Raw genomic sequence first — 23,588 nt, 5'->3', positions numbered from 1 at the left:
TCCGATGTTCTGAACTGAAATTGTATTCTGTGGAATAAATCCCACTAAACGGATATATATAGGACTGGACTGTAACTTCAATTTTTTTTATTTAAGCTTCTACTAAACACTGAAAGCAATTGTGTAAATCAATTTCATTCATACTCTGTTGTTTGTTTGTTGTGGCTCTCTCTCTCTATCTATCTATCTATCTATCTATCTATCTATATTCTCCTGCCTACAGGCTTCACTCCACCCCACTTTTGCTTGCGGCTACATCTGGAGCATTGGATACTATCCAGTATTTGTTTTCTCTTGAAGCCAACTGGCTGAAGAAAGACAGCGAGGGAAATACTATCATTCATTTGGCAGTGATGAATTTCCACACTGAAGTTCTGAAGCATCTAAATGAGCTCCATAATCCGGATCTCCCAGTTTGGAAAATTCTTGTTGGTAAACATGTACATTCTCTTTTTGAATGGCTTACAGAGTTGTCTCAGTCCAGGGCTTTGTAACAAAAAGGATGCCAGTTGCACTCTACCCCCCCCCCCCCCCCCCCACACACACACACACACCCCTACCCCGTTCCCTTATGTCTTGTTGGTTTTGTTTTTCTTTTATATATGTGTGTGTGTTTGAAAACTTAATAAAGATTAATTTAAAAAAACAAAAAGGATGCCAGAGAGATTTCCCCTCTCCTTAGCATCCTTTCTAACATTGTATTGTCAAAGGCTTCCATGGCTGAAATCACTGGGTTGTTGTAGGCTTTTTGGGCTATATGGCCATGTTCTAGAAGCATTCTCTCCTGAAGTTTCGCCTGCAACTGTGGCAAGCATCGTCAGACATTGTCTTTCCTGAGGAGGGAGATAGTATAGAGCAGCTATCAGGCCCCTTCTACACTGCCATATAATCCATACTATCAAAGCAAGTAATCCACATTATACGCTTTGAACTGGATTATATGAATCTACACTGCCATATAATCCATTTCAAAGCAGATCATCTGGATTTTTATGGTAGTGTAGAAGGGGCCTAAATTCCCCTTTGCCCCATAGGTGTGTTGCACATTAAAATGTTTTTTCCCATCCACACCCGTACCCACATCCACACACAAAGGCACAATTTGTTAATTGAGTGGAGGTAATTAGGACTAAAATGGGTAAGTTTCTAATTAGGAAAAGAAAATCTGTTGACAATGATGTTTGTAATGAACCAAATGGAGCAGCTATAGAGAAACTACACAAGAATCAATTGTAGTACATAAGAAGTGTAAAGGAAAACTTTCCAAAATAGTATGAAACCTTTATAAGGGGTTGGTTTAGTCCCCGGTTTATTGTGAATTTCCGTGTCACAAAAGGATGAATATCTAAAAGCATGTCACTAACATCAAAAGTTTGGAAAGCTCCGCTACAAATGTAGTCATCCAGAAATCCACTTGGTGGCAGCATAACATTGTACCTGGAGGAGTAATTAATATTTATAATATTACTAGCTGTCCCCTGCCATGCGTTGCTGTGGCCCAGTCTGATGATCTGGAAAATAAAGTAATGAGAAAGTGTTGGTTTCTAATATATGTAATTTCTTTATGATTGTGGGTAAACAGTATTTCTTGTTGTTTCTTTGTCAGTGTTGATGTGGAGATTGTCTGGTTTGCCCACTCTGGAACATGCAACATATCATTGACCTTCTTTAGGGGTCCCTTTCAAATCTATGATACTATATCTGTGTGTGAGAGAATCATATATTTCTATCTATATCTATGGCTGGATGGCTCTTTGTCAGGAGGGCTTTGATTACGTTTTCTTGTCATCATGAAGGGGGTTGAATGGCCTTAAGTATTTTCTGTTGGTCATGGGGGTTCTGTGTGGAAAGTTTGCCCCAATTCTGTCATTGGTGGGGTTCAGAATGCTCTTTGTGAACTATAAATCCCAGTAACTACAACTCCCAAATGCCAAGGTCTATTTCCCCCAAGCACCATCTGTGTTCATATTTGGGCATATGGAATATCCATGCCAAGTTTGGTCCAGATCCATCATTGTTTGAGTTCACAGTGCTCTCTGGATTTAGGTGAACTACAACTCCCAAACTCAAGGTCAATGCCCACCAAACCCTTCTAGTGTTTTCTGTTGGTCATGGGAGTCCTATCTGCCAAGATTGGTTCAATTCCATCATTGGTGGAGTTCAAAATGCTCTTTGATTGTAGGTGAGCTATAAATCCCAGCAACTACAACTCCCAAAGGACAAACTCAATTTTTTTGAGTGAAGGACATACATTGGGTTGTTAGGTGTACACTGTCCAAATTTGGTGTCAGTTCCCCCAGTGTTTTTTGAGTTCTGTTAATCCCACAAACCAACATTACATTTTTATTTATATAGATGTAATGCAATATAATACTAATAATAATATGATATTATTATATATTTATATTACATGTAATTTTACTAATAATGTTACAATATAATGGCATAATACAATATAGTAATATTTAATACTGATATTGGACTATGCTAATAATATAATATATTGTATGTATATATATCTAGTAAGCCGCTCTGAGTCCCCTTCGGGGTGAGAAGGGCGGCATATAAAAGTCGTAAATAAATAAATAAATACCTGGTGAAGGAAAAATTGGCAGACCAGATTATGATCTTTATTATCAAGAGTAATGTAGAATTGAGATAAATCATGCTACATCATTGGCAGTCATCTTCAATTTTTAATTTCTCAACAGATATGTTGGACTGTAAAGGTTTTCGGAAGAAACGGGAAATGGCAGTAAGGTGTCTAGAAGTCCTTTGTCTGGCCAAAGATAACTACTGGAAGTGTATTTTAGATGCAGGTGAGAGATACAGAGATTATACATAATACAAATGTTTCCTTTGTCTTCAGGCGACAGGTATTCATAGAAAAATGCCTCCAGCATATCATTTCTAAGTTGATTTACGATGCCTATGCAAATATGTAGGTATTTGCATACAAAGCCATTTTATGAATAAGAAAAGCATAAATTAATTACATTAATTCATTAATAATATGCTTGCATGGGTTGTGGTATGGTTTTCTTGTGGATTTAGAGCTATCCCTTTAAAAAAAACTGCATCGCACTCACAATGTGTAATTTGACTACCATTTTCTTCTGCATTGCAATGGCATCCATTTCCACTCCAGAAATCAATCAAATAGATGGCTTTTTAAAAAAAGATTATTTAAGCGATGTTAATGTTAAGCAATTAAACACTTTTGTGCACATGTAAATTAAACAAGAATGGTTTAGAATTCCACAAAGAACTGAGGAATATTATTTGCAACTACAAGTAGTAAATCTGCTTAAAAATGAGGACTCTCTCCTAGATTGGGAGCAAATCAGGATAACTTTGCATGGAAACAACAATGATGTAGTTCTGTGTCTGGCAAATTCAAACAGTGCCTGAGATCCTACATTGGGATTTTATAATGGATACCTACAAATCCAGAGTTGTGCATTGATTTTGCTAGGCAACATTGTACAGTTGAATACAACTCCAAATATGCAATTGGACAGTCACATATAGAATCATAGAATCAAAGAGTTGGAAGAGACCTCATGGGCCATCCAGTCCAACTCCCTGACAAGAAGCAGGAATATTGTATTCAAATCACCCCTGACAAATGGCCATCCAGCCTCTGCTTAAAAGCTTCCAAAGAAGGAAGCTTATATGCATCTGTATGAATGTGTCAATCTATATATACAATGGTACCATAGGTGAAGCCCTGCTTCTCCAAACTTGAATGCTGAATGCATATGTTCCACATGAAACAAAAATGCCCAACTACTTCCATAGGGGAATTTAAACTTGTGGAAGGCATGAGCAGGACATTTAATCACACAAAGAGAGATCCAAATTGATCAGTCGTTTTCCTTGCAGGTTTTAATGGGGAGAAATTAAACAAATTGAGTTTCTGAGGTTCTACACATTGAAAGTGGAGTATAGCTTTATGTTGTGGAGTTATGCATGTCACCTCATTAGTAGACTGCAATGCCAAAAGAACGTGCATTTCAACGTATACAGTGTGTAGCAATGCACATCAATGTATGATGCTGAAGGCACATCCATGCACAACAACACTGCATGCAATGGCGCTATTACCTTGAGCTGAATATGACAGTTCCTCGTTGAACGAAGTATACAACTGCTTTTATAGGGGAATGTACACAAGAGTAAGGCACTAGTAGATTGATGGCCAATGCTCACAAAAGGCTACAAGAAAGGACTCGATTTAGCATCAGTGAGTGATGGAGAGAATAAGTTACAAAAACGTAACCAGGCAAATGTATGAACTGTGGCAAAACCATCAATACCGCTAGTAGTTATATTCAGGTTACATGTAGTTTGTGTTGTGCAGCAAGCGGATCTTACCCATATCCCATGCACAAGACACACAGACAAGAGTAAAGATGAACAGAAAAATCTTTACTCTTAATAGCAGAGATAAACATAAACTTGCAATGTTGCATACAAAAAGCAAAGAGTTCAAGAAACTTACATAGTCTTTGTAAGTAACACAAAATAACCACTTTGAGTCCCCCTAGGGGTGAGAAAAGCCGTATATAAATGCTGTAAATAAATAAATAAAATTAGGCACCTTCATTTTAAGTCAAATGAGAGAGCAAAAGCATAAACCTTGAGTAAACAGCTATTCCTCCACAGCCTCCTTTAGAACAGCATAACAGCTTCTCTCCAACCTGCTCCCCAGAGCAGAGCCTTTGAGCATAGATCTCCTCAGAGAAAAAGCTCTTCAGAGCTGTATTCTAAAAACCCATACAGTTGTACCCTATCAGGTGTGGCCCAAGATTGCTGGTTGACCTACATTACCAGCTGCACATAATAATTACCATCATAAGGTTTTTCTTCAACACACACACACAAACTTGGTCCTGTTACAACTTAATGTATCAGTTTGTTCTCATCTTTAGAAGTGCTTTCTCCTGGGTATAATTTCATTTCTCTGTGTCAGGCGTGGTTTCTTTGTATGCTGTGAAGATTATGTTAATGTATGCATGGAAAGGCTTTATTCAGCTGTGACACATATTTATGGAAAACTTGCCCTAGAGGTATTTATGAAACAGCCTTGGACCATTCTTATGGTCTATAGGCTAATGATTCCAGGTGTTATATATTATTTTCATTTGAGCTGCTTCATATATTGTCCTTTGATTGATGTCAAACAAACCAATGTTTCATTCTATATTTTGTTGTTATGTTGCTTTTAGGTTTCAATCACATGCACTGGTTTTAAGCTTAAATCACCTCTTGTTTATAAACAATTAAAATTTTTAATGAATAATAAAATTATAATTCCTGGGTAATATTGTGAACTTGTTTTGCGGAATAGGATATTTGAAGTCCTGGATTTATGCTTGAATTTTGTATGTTTCAAGGCACTGTCTAGGTGCCATTTGTAAGCCGCCCCGAGTCCCCCTCCGGGGTAGAGAAAGATGGGGTATAAATAAGGTTAATAAATAAATAAATGGTCAACTGACAACTATGTCGTTTCTTTCATTGTTCTACATGCAGGTACTATACCCTCCCTAATCAGCTTGTTAAAAAGTGGAGATATCGTATTGGAGTGCATCACTGTGGGGGTGCTGAGCAACATCTCAACCCATAACTTGATTGCTAGAGCCTTGGTAGATGCAGGCGGCATTTCAGTTTTGATTAAACTGTTGTCTTCGAATCAGCCCGACCTCCTTTCTCGTTGTGCTGTCCTTTTGTACGATATTGCTCAGTTGGATGACAATCAGACCATCATTGCAGAACAGGTGGGTCTGCTCAAAATACGTGCTGTCTCCTTTCCTGCTATCGCCTTCTCCAACTTAAAAATAAGAAGTTTTAGCTTTTGGTCATGTTTCATCACTGATGTTTTTTTTAGACTTTTTTTGAAAAATGTGAATCTCCATAACCTTTTGGGAAATGGGATTCATAACCTTTTGGGAAAACTAGTCACAGGAAAGGCATGATCTTGTTAGAAGTCACAACCTTTTTTGAAAAATGGCATTCACCAGCATTCATACAAGGCAACTAGGTCTCTCAGCTGTTAAACTGATGTACCTAGGTAGGTCTTTGAACTGCTAGGGACAAAGACATGCCAATGCACAAAAACATTCAGCAGAGTTTCAGAAATGTTGCCCAAAAACATCTACTCTGCCTTAAATCATGCCCTCAAGAGACAAAATAAACAGTCTTCTTTAAAAGTAACAAAGTTGGCTTACTCACAAAACTTCATGTATACAGAATAAGGCACTTTGCTTATGAATCCAGTTACAATAGGATTTTAAGTGGTTTCTCTTTGTAGGTAACACAGGCATCTTTCGTAGAACAATAGTCCATAGTCCAAAGCATCTCACTGCTTTGAGAGTCTAATAGAGTCTCTGTCTAGTCTCTAAGCATACTTTTCCACATTACTGAGGATATTTTTGACAACTTGTTTGCTTTTTACAAGAATTATAAGGATTTTGATTGATTTGGCGTTCCATGCTACAAGAGCACACTGTGGATGTTTACCTGGTTCTGTGTTGATCATGATAAACAAATCGGGTGCCAGTCGCGGAACCCTCTTTCTCTGCATTCTTTCTCTGAATTTCTCCTTTGTCTTTAAGCACAGTCCAGTGATACTTTCTAACTAGTCTTAATAGTTAAGATCAATAATAATAGTAGTAGTCAGAAGTCTCAAGTAGGATCTGAAAATCAATTTAAGCGACAGTCTCATATCTCAGGCAAAGAAAGACTCAAGTAAACTTCACAGTGTAGTTAAAGTGTACATTACCTGCCATATAAAGAAAAAAGCGGGGAGGTGTTTCATGATAGGAGTATGTGTTTTTGAGGGTAGCTCCTTATTTCTCAACTGAGGTTCAGAATGATGGGTCTGGTACCCAGCATCATTGAGTGGCATCTCCTGAAGCTGAGGAAGTGAAGGTTGTTCCTTCTCTCTTTCTGTACACACCCCATTACCACCTTGGCATTAATCATTAATAGAAGTTTTCAGCTTATCTGAGGTTCCCAAACTAAGGCCGTGGGCCAGATGTGGCCCTCCATGGTAATTCACCCACTATCTGCTTTAAACTTTAAACTTAGGGTCACCCTGAATCTGAAATGACTTGAAGGCACACAACAACAACAATCCAAATTAACTTGAGTGTCTCATTAGTCAAAAGTAGGCCCACACTTCCCATTGCAATACTGGTCTATTTATGTTAGTTAAAATTATTCATCACTTTAAATATTATATTGTCATTTCATGTTTTTTTGCACTACAAATAAGATATTTGCAGTGTGCATAGGATTTTGTTCTTTTCTTTTTTTCAAACTATAGTTTGAGAGACCGTGAACGGATCCTGTGTTTAAAAAAGTTTGATGACCCCCGATCTAGTGTACAGTTTGGGCAGAGATACAGGATTGGGAAGCTGTTGGCATAACGCCCTCTCCTCACCCATTCCCCAAGAGGGAGTTTTCCATAAGTATTCACGGACAGAGAAGGGCCTGTTCTGTCCCACCTCCTGCAGAATATATTCATGATCAGGCTTATTTATTTATCGTGTCAGAAGCAAGTTATCATGGTCAGGCTGAGTAACTTTCTGATACTTTAATAGTGCAGTTCATATACATTTTCTTTCTATAGGGTGCAATTCCTGCACTTGTTAACCTGTTGCAGTATGATCTACATGATCTGTTAGTAAATGTAATAAACTGCATCCGTGTATTGTGCCTTAACAACCGTGAGAACCAATTGAAAGTGAAAGAAGCTAAAGGCATTGAACCACTGGTCCAGTTCTTAGATTCAGAGTCAGGTAAAGCCCAGAAAGAAAAGTCAAATTTGGGGGGGGGGGGGGGGGTTATACTGAAAACTGTTGGCTTTCAATAACTTCATTATTTTACCCAGTGGACGGAATAAATGTTTTGTTTAACGTGTGGGATCAATGTTGTTTAAAATAAGTTACCTAACCACGTATTTTATAATGCATGTTTGAAATTATTCTATTGACTCTAAATATCTTACAGCACTGAAAGATCACCCAAAGTTCAGCAAATTCCTTTTTAAAACTGATTCACTCCTCTAATCATTAAAATGTTTGAAAGGCTAGCTTACTTCACAAAAGGTTATATGGCTTCTCAATTTTGCATTACTGTTGATTTCTCTGCTGTCACACGCTGGGCCTAAAACAATTTCTGTTTACAAGACATGCCTTCTGTATGCCCAACGGGACGCCGGGGTGCCTCAGCTGAAGGGCCCCTTAGATTTCCCAACACAAAGTTCTATTGAAGCTCAAAATAAGTTCAAAAGTTCTTTATTTGGGCTTAAATCTTCAAACAATGAATTAAACGCTTTATAACCTTGGAAACCTGGTAGCTTCCTCAATCTGCCAACAAGGGCAGGCAACTGGTGGTAAAGTGTTCCTTTCTTCCTTAGGGAAATCTTCTGACCCTCCTTGGGCAATCTTTCTCTACCTTGCTGGCGTGAGGCCCCTACTCCCGGCTCCAAGCTACTTTATGGATAGCCCGAGTGGTCCCTTACCAGACAAGGTTCCTGTAGATCTGCCAAGCTGAAATGGTGTCCTTTAGTTTTCTCCACGGAGGCTGTAGGAACTGTCCTGTTGCCCCAGCAAAGGCTGGCTGTATTTTCCCAGCAAAAGCTGTGGAATTATCCCTTTACTCCCCAGTAAAGTTGTGGAACTATTCCTTTACTCCCCAGCAAGGCTGTGGAACTATTCCTTTACTCCCTAGCAAGGCTGTGAGTAACGAAGTCTTTGTGTGGATGGGATAGAGAAAGCCACACATCCTGCTGTTAGGCTCCAAAAATGAGACTGAACAAAACTCCTCCTTTCCCTCCAAAACACTGGGGAAAGGGGCGGGCCTAAAGGCTCTAACAATGATTGCCAGGTTGCTGAACGTATGACTGCAACCTGGGGAAGCTACCAGATTGCAAAATGCATGGCTTAAATAAATTCATACAAACTAACAGTGCAAGAAAAAGAAATTCAAATCTCCTGGCACTACTGTGCCAGCACAATTTCCAGAGAGAGAGCGGGCGGGAATACTTAGGCAGCATCTACGCTAGACAGGCTATTCCAGTATATATCTGCTCCAGATTCAGCATGTACATATGTGCTATATCTGGGACTAATATCCAGATGGTTCAGCCAGGCTCCAGTTGGCCCACCTCATCCTCTGTGCTGATGCTGCCACTTTCCAGCAGACATGGGGCTCTGTCACCTATCATACCTACAGCTGTCACAAGGTTTTTTTTTTATGTCAGGAGCTACTTGAGAAACTGCAAGTCACTTCTGGTGTGGTCGTCTGCAATGACATTGCCCAGGGGACACTCAGATGTTTGATGTTTTACCATCCTTGTGGGAAGCTTCTCTCATGTTCCCGCATGGGGAGCTGGAGCTAACAGAGGGAGCTCAACCCTCTCTCCCCAGATTCGAACCGCTGACCTGTCAGTCATCAGTCCTGCCAACACAAGGATTTAACCCATTGTGCCACCGGGGTAATAACAGTGTACCAGCATGAGCAGCAAGCTAGACCCTTCCTTTTTGCTGGTTGTGTAGGTGCCCCATTCCAACATGACCAGCAGGGAGGAGTGGCACAGGGGAAAGAATGAGGTGGTGGTATACATCTACATAGGGAATTGAGCTACAGTAGACTTGATCCAGCTATTCAACCTGCCACAAAGCTCTGGGATACTTTCCAGTTTCCTGCAAACTCCAGAGTATTCCCCCAACTTTGCCAAAAGCAGGGCAAAGTCAGGTTAAAGTCAGAAAACCCACTCAAGTGTACCATGTACCCCCCCCCCCCCACACACACACACATTGTCTTAGCTGATAACAAAAGAAATATTTTAAGACAAAATGCATGCCTGTAATTCAAACATTGTCCTTTTTTCTTCTCTTATATGATTTAATGCCTTTGACTGATTGAGAACCTAGTGGAGCTTCTAAGCTTACGTGATGTGTTTTGTACTTTTTAGTTAGCCCAATAAAGGTATTTGTGTTTTGTAGATTTTGGAATTTGTTATATTTTGCTGTATGGACAGCATAGCAGCACCTGAATGTTCCTTTGTAACAAAATTGTGAATCTACATTACTGTTTTGTAATTACATTTGCTTTGGTGGCACCATTGCCACATTTCAAATTTTCCTTTCCTCCTTCCCTTTCCCTTTCTTTTTTAGACATATTAAAGATTTCTATTGCTGCCTGCAAAATGATAGAGATATAGTAGATTAGATTGAAGGACATCATTAATCAAGTCATCAGAGAGTTATTAACTAAACAAATCTGTGACCAGCACACTAAACAAAGAGTAACAAATCCATGGCCGCTATTATTATTGTTCCATTGTTTATTATTTCCTTGGTGTGTCTAGCTTCCACCTTACTACTTTTTCTGCATGTAGATGTGCTACTGGCGGTGGCTTCAGCAACCATTGCAGAAATTGCACGTGGGAATGCTGAGATGCAGAATGCCATCGTCGAGGCCCATGTCATTGGCTCTCTGGTCGAGCTGCTCAGAGGAAGGAAAATCAGTGTCCAGGTGAAAGGAGCCATGGCCATTGAGGCACTCTGTGCCAATAATAGTTACATCCAGATGAGATTCCTAGCCAAATCAGTGACAAGATTCCTTTTAAAGCTCCTGAAGGCAAGTATTTGGCTTTTCTTCTTTGGAAAGTATTGCACATTCTTATGGTTTCTTTGTGAGTTATTTGGAATCATTGGGGGACCTCACCAATCCTAAGCATGTTTACCAAAATGGCAAAGCCTATCAAGTTTAATCAGACTAACTTAGAATTGGAACCTCACTTTTATTTTTTAATTTTTTGTTAACATCAGCCCTAAAATATTGTCAAGGTTTTGTTTTGTTTTTGGTCTAATTTCCAGGCCTTTCACCTGAAAGTAAAAGAACAAGGTGCTGCAACCCTCTGGGCACTAGCGGGCCAAACCCTGAAGCAGCAAAAATACATGGCAGAACAAATTGGATACAACCTTATTATAGATATGCTTCTTTCTCCATCCGACAGAATGCAGTGCATTGGTAAGCCATCTTTTTTCAAAAAAAGAATAGAAGAATGTGTATACATGAGACTGTGTGCGTGTACAAACACATTGAGGCACCAAAGGTTTTGAAACACTTGTTTATATTATTTTGGAAGGAGGTGAAGCTGTCATTGCTCTTAGCAAGGACAGCAAGATTCACCAGAATCAGATCTGTGAAGGAAATGGAATTGGCCCTTTGGTCCGGCTGCTGAGGAGCGGAAGGATAGCAGACAGCACACTGATCAGTATCATCAGAGCCTTGGGGACCATATGTGTCGGTTTGTAATCTCTACCCCAAACTCTCAGTTTTCTTTAATTTAAATAATTATAGGAGTTTCAGCTAGGCATGACAAAAAAAACTTTGAAGGCATATGTTCGGACGATGTAGAAGTAGTTCTTTTCTTTAGCAAAGCTCCCATTTCGATGACTAAGTACTGTTCTGGCTGTCTTACTGCATGAGCTTTTTATGAAGGTTCAAAAAATGTTCCCTCTTATTCAGTCTTCCTCATTGTAATCCCTCCAGATACTTTGGACCACAATAACATTTTCATTATGGTCCAAAGACCCTTATTGCACTGTCGGCATACAAAGTATGCAGGTAATGGGATTAAGAATGTGCTGTTGCACGCTGGGCCTGTGCATAAGACTGTAGACTGGACATAAATTCTGTGTGCCCAACGGGACGCCGGGGCTGCCTCAGATTAAAGGCCTTTGGATTTCCTTAAAACAGAGTCTTTAGATTGCTTAAAGGTTCAACAAAGTTCTTTATTAATGAAAACAAACAGGTACTTTAAAGCTTTCTTAACAGTCTATTGGCTCTCTCTCAATCTTGTCCACAGAGAACAGGCACTATCTTCATAACTGTAACTAATGGGGAAATCCTTAACTTCTAATCTGGGCAGTCTGTACTTGCCTCTGTTGGCGTGGAGCCCCTGCACCCGGTACCAACTGCTTCTGGCTTCCGCGAGTGATCCTTACCAAGCAGAGTTTGTAGACTTCCAGGGGAAAAAGAGTTCAGGTTTCTGTGATGGCTGGCTGAAGTGCTGTGGGACCGGATTCCCTCAGCAAAGGAGCTGTAAGGCTGTATATCTCCCGGCCAAGCCGTGGGGCTGTATATCCCCGGCCAAGCTGTAGAGCCTTTTCTCCCCGGCCAAGCTGTGGGCTGTATATCTCCCCGGCCAAGCCGTAGAAGATGAAGCTTTCTACAGGAGCTCTTGGTATTATGTCCTGCATGAAAGGCTTCTCTGTGTGGACTGAACCCAAATTGGCTCCTATTCCCTCCAAAACCCAAAAAGGGGGCAGGACCAGAGAACCTAACGATAATTGACAGGTGGCTTGCCCTATGAGTGCAGCCAAAAGAAGCCACCTATCTGCAGAGTCCCTGAAACTTAGGACTACAACAAACATTCAATGCAAAGCAAACAAAATTGGAGCTCCTGGCATAGCTGTACCTGCACAAAGAATATCCAGTTGATTGAACACACAAATGGATAAATACTTTGGACTATAGTTCTCTTTTGATGTTGTATTCCTGACGCATAGCAACTCTATCACAGGCGTTCCTTGGAAAGATTTCTCCAGAAGAGTTTTGTCATTCCCTTCCTCTGAAGTGAAGAGTGTGCAATTTGGCCAAGATTTCAGGGCTTCGGACCTTTGGTGTTCAGAGTCATAGTCCAATGCTCAAACCATGACACCTCCCAGGCTATTATGCACAGTGGCTACATATGACAGAATCTTTGGCCCAGATATCTAGAAGAGACCAGTTTGTAGGGGTGAGTGAAACGGCACAGAATCCGTTCTGTTTTCATTCTGTTTTAAGTCCCGTCCCCTCCCCCCAGCTTCTGATTTTAGAAAGATTCTTCCTGAAATGAAACTCGGGGCTCTGAATTACAAATCCAAACTGCCCTCCTCCTAATCTTGTGGAATCTTCCCAAAACAGAACAAGGGGCACTCAAAACTTGAAACATAAACAGGATGAAAACAGAATGGATTTGCACACCCTTACTTAGCAAAAGTCGTTCTAATCCTGAAGTAGGAAGTTGTAGTGTATTAGGTTTGTGGTTTGTACTGTTTTTTAATTAGAACCCCCAAATCCGCCAACTAAAGTTGGTTCAAATGCAATGCTTTAAGAATGAAAGAAATTGAAGTCAATAAATTAGTATAACACAGTAGTTACAACTTTAATACTACCAGGATGAAACCAGCATTAAGGAATCAATACAGTGCAGCACATATTAAAAACAGAAGCAAATAATAAAAAGCATAAAGTACTTAAATTGTCAGGTGGAACAAATCTCTAAAAAAATTCTCTCCACGCATAGTACAAAAAGATGATCCAAATCCTACAAATTTACCTTCTCTATTTGCTTCTAAATCCTCATTTATTGAAGGCCAAGTTGATGGTTATTATATGAAAATGTGGACTCAAACTATATAAGACAATGCAATTACTTTCAGGCCCCTTCTACACTGTCCTTGTATTCTAGGATCCGATCCCAGATGAATTATATGAATTATATGAATTTACACTGCCAGATTGTCTGGGATAATCAGATAAACTGGGATCAGACCCTGGGATATGGGGCAGTGTAGATACAGCCTCGGTCATTAGTATTAATAGTTGAAGTATATGCTTGTCTGAAAGCAACTAGAACAGTAGTTCTCAATGAGGGTTTTGGCCTTCAACTCCCAGAAATCCTAACAGCTGGTAAACGGGCTGGGATTTGTGGGAGTTGTAGGCCAAAACACCTGGAGACCCACAGGTTGAGAACCACTGAACTAGAATAAAGGTTTTACAGTTACACATTTTCTTGTGTTAATGTTAAATTCTTACTCCTCTGCTTCCCCATTTTATTGGTTTGAATTCCTTCTGTGGATTTGTCCGTGGGATTTTTGTGCTCAACAGGTGAAGCCAATATAAGTAATCCAGCCAGTCAAGAGAGTGTGGTGGAAGAGGGCGCCTTGCCGATACTGGTTCATTTACTTAAAACTCATCCTTCTCTTCAGATAAAGGTGAGTTTTAAGTGTTAGCCTCAAATAACCTCTTGGATGGTCTCCCCCAACTAGGATGGTCAGGGGCCTTGGTATAAGGACAGAATTGTCCTGCAACAGTGAAGGAATTGAGTTTAGACTATCCAGGGGGACCCAAACCAGTTTGACCCCACTAGATGATCACCTTATCTTGGATATCTCTATTGCTGCTGCTGGCAGGACTGATTGAGAGAGCTGGTTGAGCTCCCATCTGTCAGCCCCAGCTTCCCTTGCAGTGACATGAAAGAAGCTTCCCACAGGAAGGTAACATATTCGGGTGTCCCCTAGGCAACATCTCTGAAAATGGCTGATTCTCTCACACCAGAAGCGACCTGCAGTATGTTCTCAATTGCTTCTGACATAAAAAGTGCAAAAAATTAAAAAGGGAAAAAGAATACAATATTGATTTGAAGAAGAATTTTAACCAACATAAACTTAACAGTATTTCAGTGGATGACACCGTCCAAACCTCTTCTGCTATGCAGGAAAAGCACAACCAAAGCACCCCCAATAGATGGCCACCCATCTGTTATCATAAGAATAGAAGATACACTAGGAGTCATCTAGTCCAACCCCTCGTGTCATACAGTAAAAGCATAATCAAAGTACCCCCTGAGTGGTGGGAGGGAAATAGAGTTCTGGAAGCAAACAAGGTGAGGGGCAAAAGATCTGGACAGCAAGGAAGGTGAGGGGAAAAAAGGCTTTTGGTGGCAAGGAAGAAAGGAGGAGCAAGAAAGAGGAAGAAAAGCTTGGAGAAGTGTTCAGCAGTGGAACTCTTTGCCCTGGAGTGTGGTGGAGGCTCCTTCTTTGGAAGCTTTTAAACAGAGGCTGGATGCCCATCTGTCGGAGGTGCCTTGAATGAAATTTTCCTGCTTCTCGGCAGTGGGTTGGACTGGATGGCCCATGAGGTCTCTTCCAACTCTGTGATTCTATGATTCTATTCTATGAGGGAGAGGGAGGAGGAGGAGGGAAGTGTGGAGCCCCTCAGTATGCTTTGCAGAGCTCTAGGTGAATACTGTTTATAAATTCTATTTGAAAAAACGGAATTGAGGAAAGCTGCCACTGAAACGTCTCACATATGTTTCCATTAATTTGATTAAATACCTTTCAGTTTTATAGTATCCCAAAACCCAGGTTTCTCTGAAAACAGAGCTGTTCAATGGTTTTTCGTATGCAGATACATACAGGCGTGCTATATTTATATTCTCTCTTTATTAAAAATTGTCTTGCATCCACTCTAATTTCTAGGTTGAAGTTGCATTTTCTTTAGCTTGCATTGTGTTAAAGAACAGCACCCTGCAGAACGTTTTGCGAGAGAAGGAAGGCTTTAACTATACGGATGTCCTTAAGCTTCTGTATGCACAAGATAAGGTACAGATATTGTCGGAATAATGCCAAAATAAGATAATACAAAAGTTGATACTCTGTTTCTACTGTAAATTCAAGGATGAATGCAAGAGCTCTGTAATGGAAGCAAATCCTATTCCCAGAATTTCCTCATTTTTTAAGAGGGGGGATCTTTTGGAGAATTATGATCTTTGGAAAGGCATGATCTTGTTAGAAATCGTAACCTTTTGGGGGAAAAATGATAGCATAACCTTTTGGGTAATTGAAATCTCCATAACCTTTTGGAGAATTGTGGTCTTTGGAAAGGCATGACCTTCTTAGAAATCATAACCTTTTGGAAAAAATGATGGCATAAACTTTTGGGTGATGAAAATCTCCATAACCTTTTGGAAAATGGCATTTACCACCATTTTAGGAAAATGAGGAATCTCCCCAAGAGTTGAAAACTTGCTTGAATCAACTTTCTCCTTAGTGATCAATATCTACTAGTATCCATGCAATGCAGTTAGGTTTCTCAACTGTTAAACTGATATACCTAGATATCTTTTTAAACTGTTAGGGACAAAGATATGCCAATACACACACACACACACATATAGAGAGAAGAGTTTCAGAAGTATTCTTTCAGTTGCCCAAAAACATGTACTCTCCCTTAAAACATCTTGGTTTAAATGCTACTCTCAAGAGACAAAAATAAGTTAGACTTCTTTAAAAGTAACATAGTTGGTTTACTCACAAACTTCATGTATTCAGCATACAGGTACATTGTTTATCAGTCCAGTTATAGGTAGGATTTGAAGTAGTTTCTCTGTGCAGGCAACACAGGGCATTTTTCTTATAATCTTAACCGCCCATAGTCTAAAGCATCTCTCTATTTTGAGAGTCTAATAGAGTCCCTGTCTAGTTTGAAAGTCTAATGGAGTCTCCCTCTACTGTGTCTGAAAGCATATTGTTTCTACTGACTTCTAAACTGTACTGTTTCTACATTGAAAGTCTAATGGCTTCTGCTACTATTAGTGTCTGAAAGCATACTGTTTCTAAAATGGAGTCTGAGTCCTGAACAGTCCCAGTTCTGATCACATGGTCTGCAGCCCCTCCCACAACATAGAGTTAAGGAAAACTGCACACCAATACACACATATACAATATAGTAAGCAATTTGAATTATATACCTAACAAATAACTAATGGAGGCTTGAAGAAGGTTGCTATTTCCAACAGGATCTGTTTGTATGTTCCCTTCTACCTATTGATAAGATCTTTCAGTTGCAAGGAAAGAAAGTGAGTGCATACGTCCAAGCAGTTTCTTACAACACGGTGTAGGAAAAACCAGCAGAAATGATCTAAAATTTAGTTCTATAAATTCAATGCTTTTGATGCTGAAGCACTGGTGTCATTTGAAGGAGACAACTGCTTTAAAATATATATATAATCCCCTTGCATCTCAAAGATGCCTATCCCTATTTTAAGGTACTAAATGGCTCTAATATGACTATCACAACAATTAACACGGTTATCCCAAAGTAACAAAGTGCTTAAAAAGACACGTCTTAGTTGAAATGTTAAATAAATTTACATATTTCTTTGTTTTCAGGATATCTGTTTGCGGGCAGGACATGCTATAGCCTTCTTTGCTTATAATAATCCCACACAGCAGTTATTGATCTTAGACACTGGACCAATATCACTGTCAATGTTTGAAGATTTTTTGGTGTCAGACATAGAGATGGAGAGAGCAATGGCTGCCTTTCAGGTACAAAATTAGGGATTACCCTTGTAACTTACCCAGGATAATTTATCTATTCAAGAGACTTATGCATAGGGGATTTTCGGAAAAGATGAAGGAAACTACAAAGCATCATTCAAAGTGGATGCCATCCAAAGCGGACCTTAGTTCACTTACACTGTTATCGCATGGGGATATGCTTTGTTTGTGCACATAGATGTCTTTTAAGTTTCTTTGTGTGTGCAATAAAATAACGAGACTTTTCCTCTAGTCAGTCAGATTGCTTATGTTAGTAAAGGTAAAGGTTTCCCCTTGACATTAAGTATAGTTGTGCCTGACTCTGGGGGGTGGTGCTCATCTCCTTTTCTAAGCCAAAGAGCTGGTGTTGTCAGTAGGCACCTCCAAGATCATGTGGCTGGCATGACTGCATGGAGCACCATTACATTCCTGCAGAAGCGGTACCTATTGATCTACTCAGATTTGCATGTTTTAGAACTGCTAGGTTAGCAGAAGCTGGGGCTAACAATAGGAGCTCACCCCATCCATGGATTTGAACCACTGACCTTCCGATCAGCAAGGTTTGCAGCTTAGCAGTTTAACCCGCTGTGCCACCACAGTCCCATTTGCTTAGGTTAAAGAAGCTATTTATTTTTCATTGCCTGTTCTCCCCAAAAATAGAGGCCAAGTATGATTTTACTTTATGTAGAACTACAGTATAATTGACTCAATCAAATAAAACTGAATACATTCACTAGGACTGTAAAATACTCTGAAGTATCCAAAAATGTTCACTTCATACTTTGGACCACAGTTTCCGTTTTGTTGGCAGATCCCACTTTGCAGACAATCCTTATTGTACAATATTGAACAAGTCTGCAGAAGTAAGTCCTGCTGAGTTCAGTGGGGCTTCCTTAGAAATAGTTTTGTATAATTTTGCAACATAGTCCTTGAGACCATTTAGATCATCATATTGTGGTAAGCAGAAAATGAAGACATGCAGTTAATAGTTTGCATCAAAAATCTGATTCCAGATTGTTGTTCTAGCCAGAATTATAGTTGATAAGGACCAAGTGAGTCTGTCTGCAAGAGGAGTTTCAATTTTGGTCGACTTGCTGTGTTCAGAAAAGGCAGCCACTCTTGTGCTAACAGGTAATAATTATTAAGGTACATGGTTAAGATCCTGTGGGATCACTACCGGGTGTGTATGTTAAGAGAAAAAGACTCACCCTGATTAATTGCAAGCCACAGGCGGAGTAATTAAGGTCAATCAGTTTGCGCCACTCCCAAAGGGGTATAACTGGGGAGTGTTTCTTCTATAATTTGAGCTTACTGAATGTTTCCTCCTGGGCTTGCTGAAGCCTTGCTGAATGATGATGATGATGATAATAATAATAATAATAATGACTCTGGTACAAGCCAGTCAAGGTGGTCCCAGTGGTGATTGGCACACTGGGTGCAGTGCCTAAAGACTTTGGCCTGCACTTAAACACAATCGGCGCTGACAAAATTGACATGTTAGTTGCAAAAAACCACCTTACTGGGATTTGCATGCATTATTCGCTGATACATCACACAGTCCTAGACACTTGGGAAGTGTCCGACATGTGATCCAATACAACAGCCAGCAGAGTGACCTTGTTTTCTGTGGACATCTTTTTGTGTTTCAGATAAAAATAATAAGCTTTATTTATATTCTGTCCTATCTCCCCTGGGGGACTCAGGGTGGATTCCAACAAACAAAAAGGCCTCAATTATTGCCTCAATAAATACAAATATAGAAACCCAAAATACAAATACAAATATAGAAACACAAAATAACCCAACATAAAGAGCAATTTAGGCATAACCACTATAATTTAAATAAAACATAATCAGTTTAAAATTATAACTAACATAGAACTTGAACCTAAAACATCCAAATTAATATATCAAAACAACACAAAGGTTCACAGATGTGTGCATAGATTGTATGGCCAAAGTTGTCAAATGGGTTAATGTGATCTAACAAGGCCCGAGTGCATTCATATTAACCAAACAGCAGCCTGGTAGTAGTTTCTCTTCATCTAGTCCTCCTCCTCTCCATAAGCTTGTGAGCAAAGTTAGGTTTTCACCTGTTTTTGAAGGAGAGAAGGGAGAAGACCAGCTTAATTTCTTTACGGAGGGAGTTCCAGAGGAGGAGTCGATCACGGAGAAGGCCCTCTCTCTCATTCCCGCCATCCGTGCTTGAGATGGGGATGGGACTGAGAGTAGGGCCTTCTCTGATGACTGCTACTCAGCATAAGGTCCTCCTGACTTGAAGCCCATTTGATGCTGGCAAGTTTGTCTTCTGTGCTTGTCTCCATGCCCAAGGAAGGAAAATGGGAAAAGACATATTTCTAATGGTAGAATTGTGTGAATCAAATGCATGGACTGTGAGTATAATACTCAGAAGAACTGTGACTGTATTATTGGTTTGTGTTGAAGTTGCTGTTTTCTTAAACTCAGCTCATACAAGAGTAATTTTGAGTTTTGCATTCTTCTATGTTGAGTTGCTCGTCTTTGAATAAACAAAGGGACTAATTTTCTGGACCTGCACACACTCAACAAACTGCAGTAATAATAACTGTTGTGGAGGAGACGATGTGTTTGTTCAGTGCAGTGTGGTCATAAAATACTAAAACCTTGGATAGCCGTAATACAGTGTGACATCGTGCTATATCTAGGAGATCACAATCTACAGTCCTTTGAATCTCAAAAATGATAGCAAGAAGAGGGAAACTATTTGTTCCTGGATAAGGGACAATTCCTGGGCCGTATTCAGGCTGGGGTCAGCATTGAAAGCTAAGCCTATACCATAGCTGTGCAGTTGCTTCATTGATGCCCACAAGAAGGTCTGATAGTGTGCCACTTTCACTGCCCCAGTTAAATCTGTTAATACCAATATGTAAATACTACTTGTACAGAAAACATTTTTCCAGAAGGCAGTGTAAATATGAATACATTTATTATGAGTGTCAAGCTTCCTGGCAAGAATTCTGGCATGCTACAGTGTTAGAATAATTTTTTTACATAAAGAAATGTGTAGGCAGCAAGGATTTGGTTTAACTGTAATAATGCAAAGAATACATGCATTATTTATTTATGCCATTTATATGCCACATTTCCCCTGACGTGGGACCCAAGGCAGCTCACAAAGCTATCCCTTTCGGAACCCAGATGCCCCACCGCTTCTCCAAAATATTTACCCCTTTCACTAAGGAGTAAATATACTCAGCTCCCCACTCTAACAAATAGAACAGTGAAGCCTGATTGTGTATTGGGGCACACAATAGACCTGTGCCTGTAGTTACGTGTGTCAGAGCATAGAAACTGGCATAGAACAGTAACTATAAAAACCCACACTGCCTCTATAACATGTTTCAGAAATAATGCCTACTTAATAGATACGTTTGAAATACTGTAATCAGAAAACCTTTCTATATAATATCCATACCATTTGCTTGCATGATAACGTAATGTCTATTTCTTCATAGGAAAATTATTGGCTAGTTTGGCTCATACACGAGCAGGTATTCCAGAAGCAATTACAAGTTTGGGGACTGTTCAGCGTCTTTGTTACCATTTATATGCAAAGGAGGAAGAGGTAAATCACATCGTGTGTGTTATTGTTGTTTTATTCGCCTCTGTTGGTAGGATGGATCAATCATTTTAGTCATACTTGAGTTGTTCTGAATGCAGTTTCATGACATGCACTAAAAAGTTATACTTAATTAATATGAAGTTACATTGCACTTAGTCCCCCTCAACTGTAATTGAATTTAATAGGAACTTTGCACTTGGTACAAAGACATTTCCTTTCTTTTATCCTTTCCAAACTAAAGAAGAAGGCAAACTGCTCATGGGATAAAACATCTGGAACTATTTTCTTATTTGAAATGAGTGGACAAGCATATCTCCTATTTCTGTTTTTAAGTTGTATAATCTGAGATCATATGCTATATGGATTTATTACCGATTGTAGGACATTTGGAATGGTATCTTCAGATGTCAAAACAAAGTATATTCCAAAAGAACATGGAACAATTTTCTTTTTTTTCTAAATTGTACTCCAAGGAAAAATTAGCAACATACACTTGGCTACAGAAAATTTGGATAGTGCAACTCCCATATCTGCAGGGGATACATTCCTGGACTTTGTGTAGATATGAGACACCACAGATAATAGCAAACCCTGTTGAAATGAGGGACTTTGCCACAAGAATATTACAGTGATATGTTGGAGGACCTAGAAAATGTCTGTAGAAGAGATATTTTGCTGGATATGAAACCACGGATACTAGTCCCAAGGATACCAAAGAGGGGTGCCATACTAGAAATGGCCGTCTACATTGTTAATTAACTTTGAAGAAATGGCAGCCAAAGCTGACAGAATGAATGGGAGGGAGTGGACTGACTCCAGAGTGGTTTCTACCATTCTTCAGAATTGTTCTGCTAACCATCTTACTGAAGAATTCTTACATCTCACTATTTGACACAAACATCTCTAGAGCAAAGTTAAAGACCTCAGCCTAACCCCACTATTTTTGGGCTCTTCCCTCACAATTTTCCACTTCTATCTCACCCAGGGTTTTATCATTTTATCTTGTGCATTTGGCCCACCCATTGTGTTCGGCTTTCTATTATGTTATTTTGCACTGTTTCCCCCCTTTTTACTATTTTATCTTGTTATTTTATGTATTTTATTGTGATGAAATTTTTGTTGTTTTGTATTTTATTTTGCTATATTGTATCTTCAGGCTTGGCCTCATGTTAGCCGCCCTGAGTCCCCTTCGGGGAGATGGTGGTGGGGGGGTATAAATAGAGTTGTTGTTGTTGTTGTTGTTGTTATTAATTATTATTATTGGGTGGACCTACATGAGTGAATAAATAAGAGGTGTCAGGAATGTTTCAGAGCTGCAGAAGTATGCAGCCTATTGGTTGAACTTTCCCCAACCCAGTTCACAGCCATTTGGTTGCCACAAATCTACAAATAAACAAATATGATACGATTACCAAATAGGTCTGCTGATAATACTGCAGTGATTGAACACACACTTTTTTCCAGTCAAAAGTTCAGAAGGTAATTATTTATTTGTTATATCACATTTTTCTCCAAATATATGACTCAAAACAACTTATTATTTATTCATTTATTTATATCCCGCTATTTCTCTCCATATGGAGACTCAAAGCAGCTCGCAACTAAAAGCATTATAATATAACTTAAAATATGCAATATACAAGTATTAAAACAGTATTGATTATCATTAAAAACATATAAAATCACAGCAGATCCTGATGATCTTTAAAAGCCTGCCTGAATAAAAAGGTTTTAACCTGCTGTCTGAAGAACAGCAGAGAGGAGGCCATGCTGGCTTCCTTGGGAAGAAGGAAAGGAGTTCCAGAGTCTTACAATGTATTGTTGTACATTTTTTCGGGCTATATGGCCATGGTCTAGAGGCATTCTCTCCTGACGTTTCGCCTGCATCTATGGCAAGCATCCTCAGAGGTTGTGAGGTGACCTCACAACCTCTGAGGATGCTTGCCATAGATGCAGGCGAAACGTCAAGAGAGAATGCCTCTAGACCATGGCCATATAGCCCGAAAAAACCTACAACAACCCAGTGATTCCGGCCATGAAAGTCTTCGACAATACATTCTTACAATGTAATTTAAAATAGACAAGTGCCTCAAAGCAATTGGTTTCCGAATAAGTATTCCAGTTGTGACTCTATAAATGCTGCACTTAAGCAACCAGAAGAAAATTATTTTAAAGTCGAACAGAAATAAAATGTCCCTAATAATAATAATAATAATAATAATAATAATAATAATCAACTTTATTTCTACCCTGCCACCATCTCCCCGATGGGGATTCGGAGCGACTTACCCTAAATAACCAAGCAGCTTACTAAAAACACTACTATTCTCAATACAATGGAACAAGCAGCAATTTCTTACCTATGAACGAATCCTGTAACCAAATGCTGAAGATGTATCTCAATTGCCAATGCTGTCTTTCAGTTGTCTCCACACCCCTTCAGAAGTATTTTTTATAATAATTAAAAGAAATTACCTACATAAATTATCTGAATGTGTGTTTCTTTCTCTTCCAGGTTCGTACAGCTATGTCGTCTGCTCTGGGTTATTTAACATTCAACCGAACTGCGTACCGCCATCTATTAGTACAATGTCGGAATAAGCCTAAACTATTCAAGAGACTCATAAAGAATCTTAGCAGAGATGCAAGAATCAGTGCAGACTTTGTGAAAGAGTTTAAGAGACAAAAAAAGATTGGCCTCCCTTCCCTCAGGTAAGATTAGAGATTTTATTAGAGGTTTCATTGACTTTTTAGAAGGCTTAGAATATTGTGGGTTTCTATTTGGTTGTATGGTACTTATTGCTAATGTACGTGAAAAT

General features: G+C 39.4%; 1 protein-coding gene across 1 annotated transcript in view; it reads left to right on the top strand.

Moving 5' to 3' along the window:
* The window catches only part of ANKAR (ankyrin and armadillo repeat containing), a 46,409-nt gene that overhangs the window by 18,556 nt on the left and 4,265 nt on the right, over window positions 1-23,588 (top strand). The window contains exons 10-22 of the mRNA XM_067470975.1: window positions 224-432; window positions 2,712-2,819; window positions 5,536-5,780; window positions 7,637-7,805; window positions 10,412-10,653; window positions 10,893-11,046; window positions 11,165-11,326; window positions 13,954-14,060; window positions 15,327-15,449; window positions 17,019-17,177; window positions 18,182-18,299; window positions 20,663-20,772; window positions 23,285-23,481. Coding sequence (XP_067327076.1) covers window positions 224-432; window positions 2,712-2,819; window positions 5,536-5,780; window positions 7,637-7,805; window positions 10,412-10,653; window positions 10,893-11,046; window positions 11,165-11,326; window positions 13,954-14,060; window positions 15,327-15,449; window positions 17,019-17,177; window positions 18,182-18,299; window positions 20,663-20,772; window positions 23,285-23,481 — 2,103 coding nt within the window. The remainder of the gene's footprint in view (window positions 1-223; window positions 433-2,711; window positions 2,820-5,535; window positions 5,781-7,636; window positions 7,806-10,411; window positions 10,654-10,892; window positions 11,047-11,164; window positions 11,327-13,953; window positions 14,061-15,326; window positions 15,450-17,018; window positions 17,178-18,181; window positions 18,300-20,662; window positions 20,773-23,284; window positions 23,482-23,588) is intronic.

This window comes from Anolis sagrei, chromosome 1 (genome assembly GCF_037176765.1).
Source record: "Anolis sagrei isolate rAnoSag1 chromosome 1, rAnoSag1.mat, whole genome shotgun sequence".
Taxonomy (NCBI): Eukaryota; Metazoa; Chordata; class Lepidosauria; order Squamata; family Dactyloidae; genus Anolis; species Anolis sagrei.
Note: the sequence above shows the minus strand (reverse complement) of the source record. Positions and strands in the feature narration are given on the sequence as shown.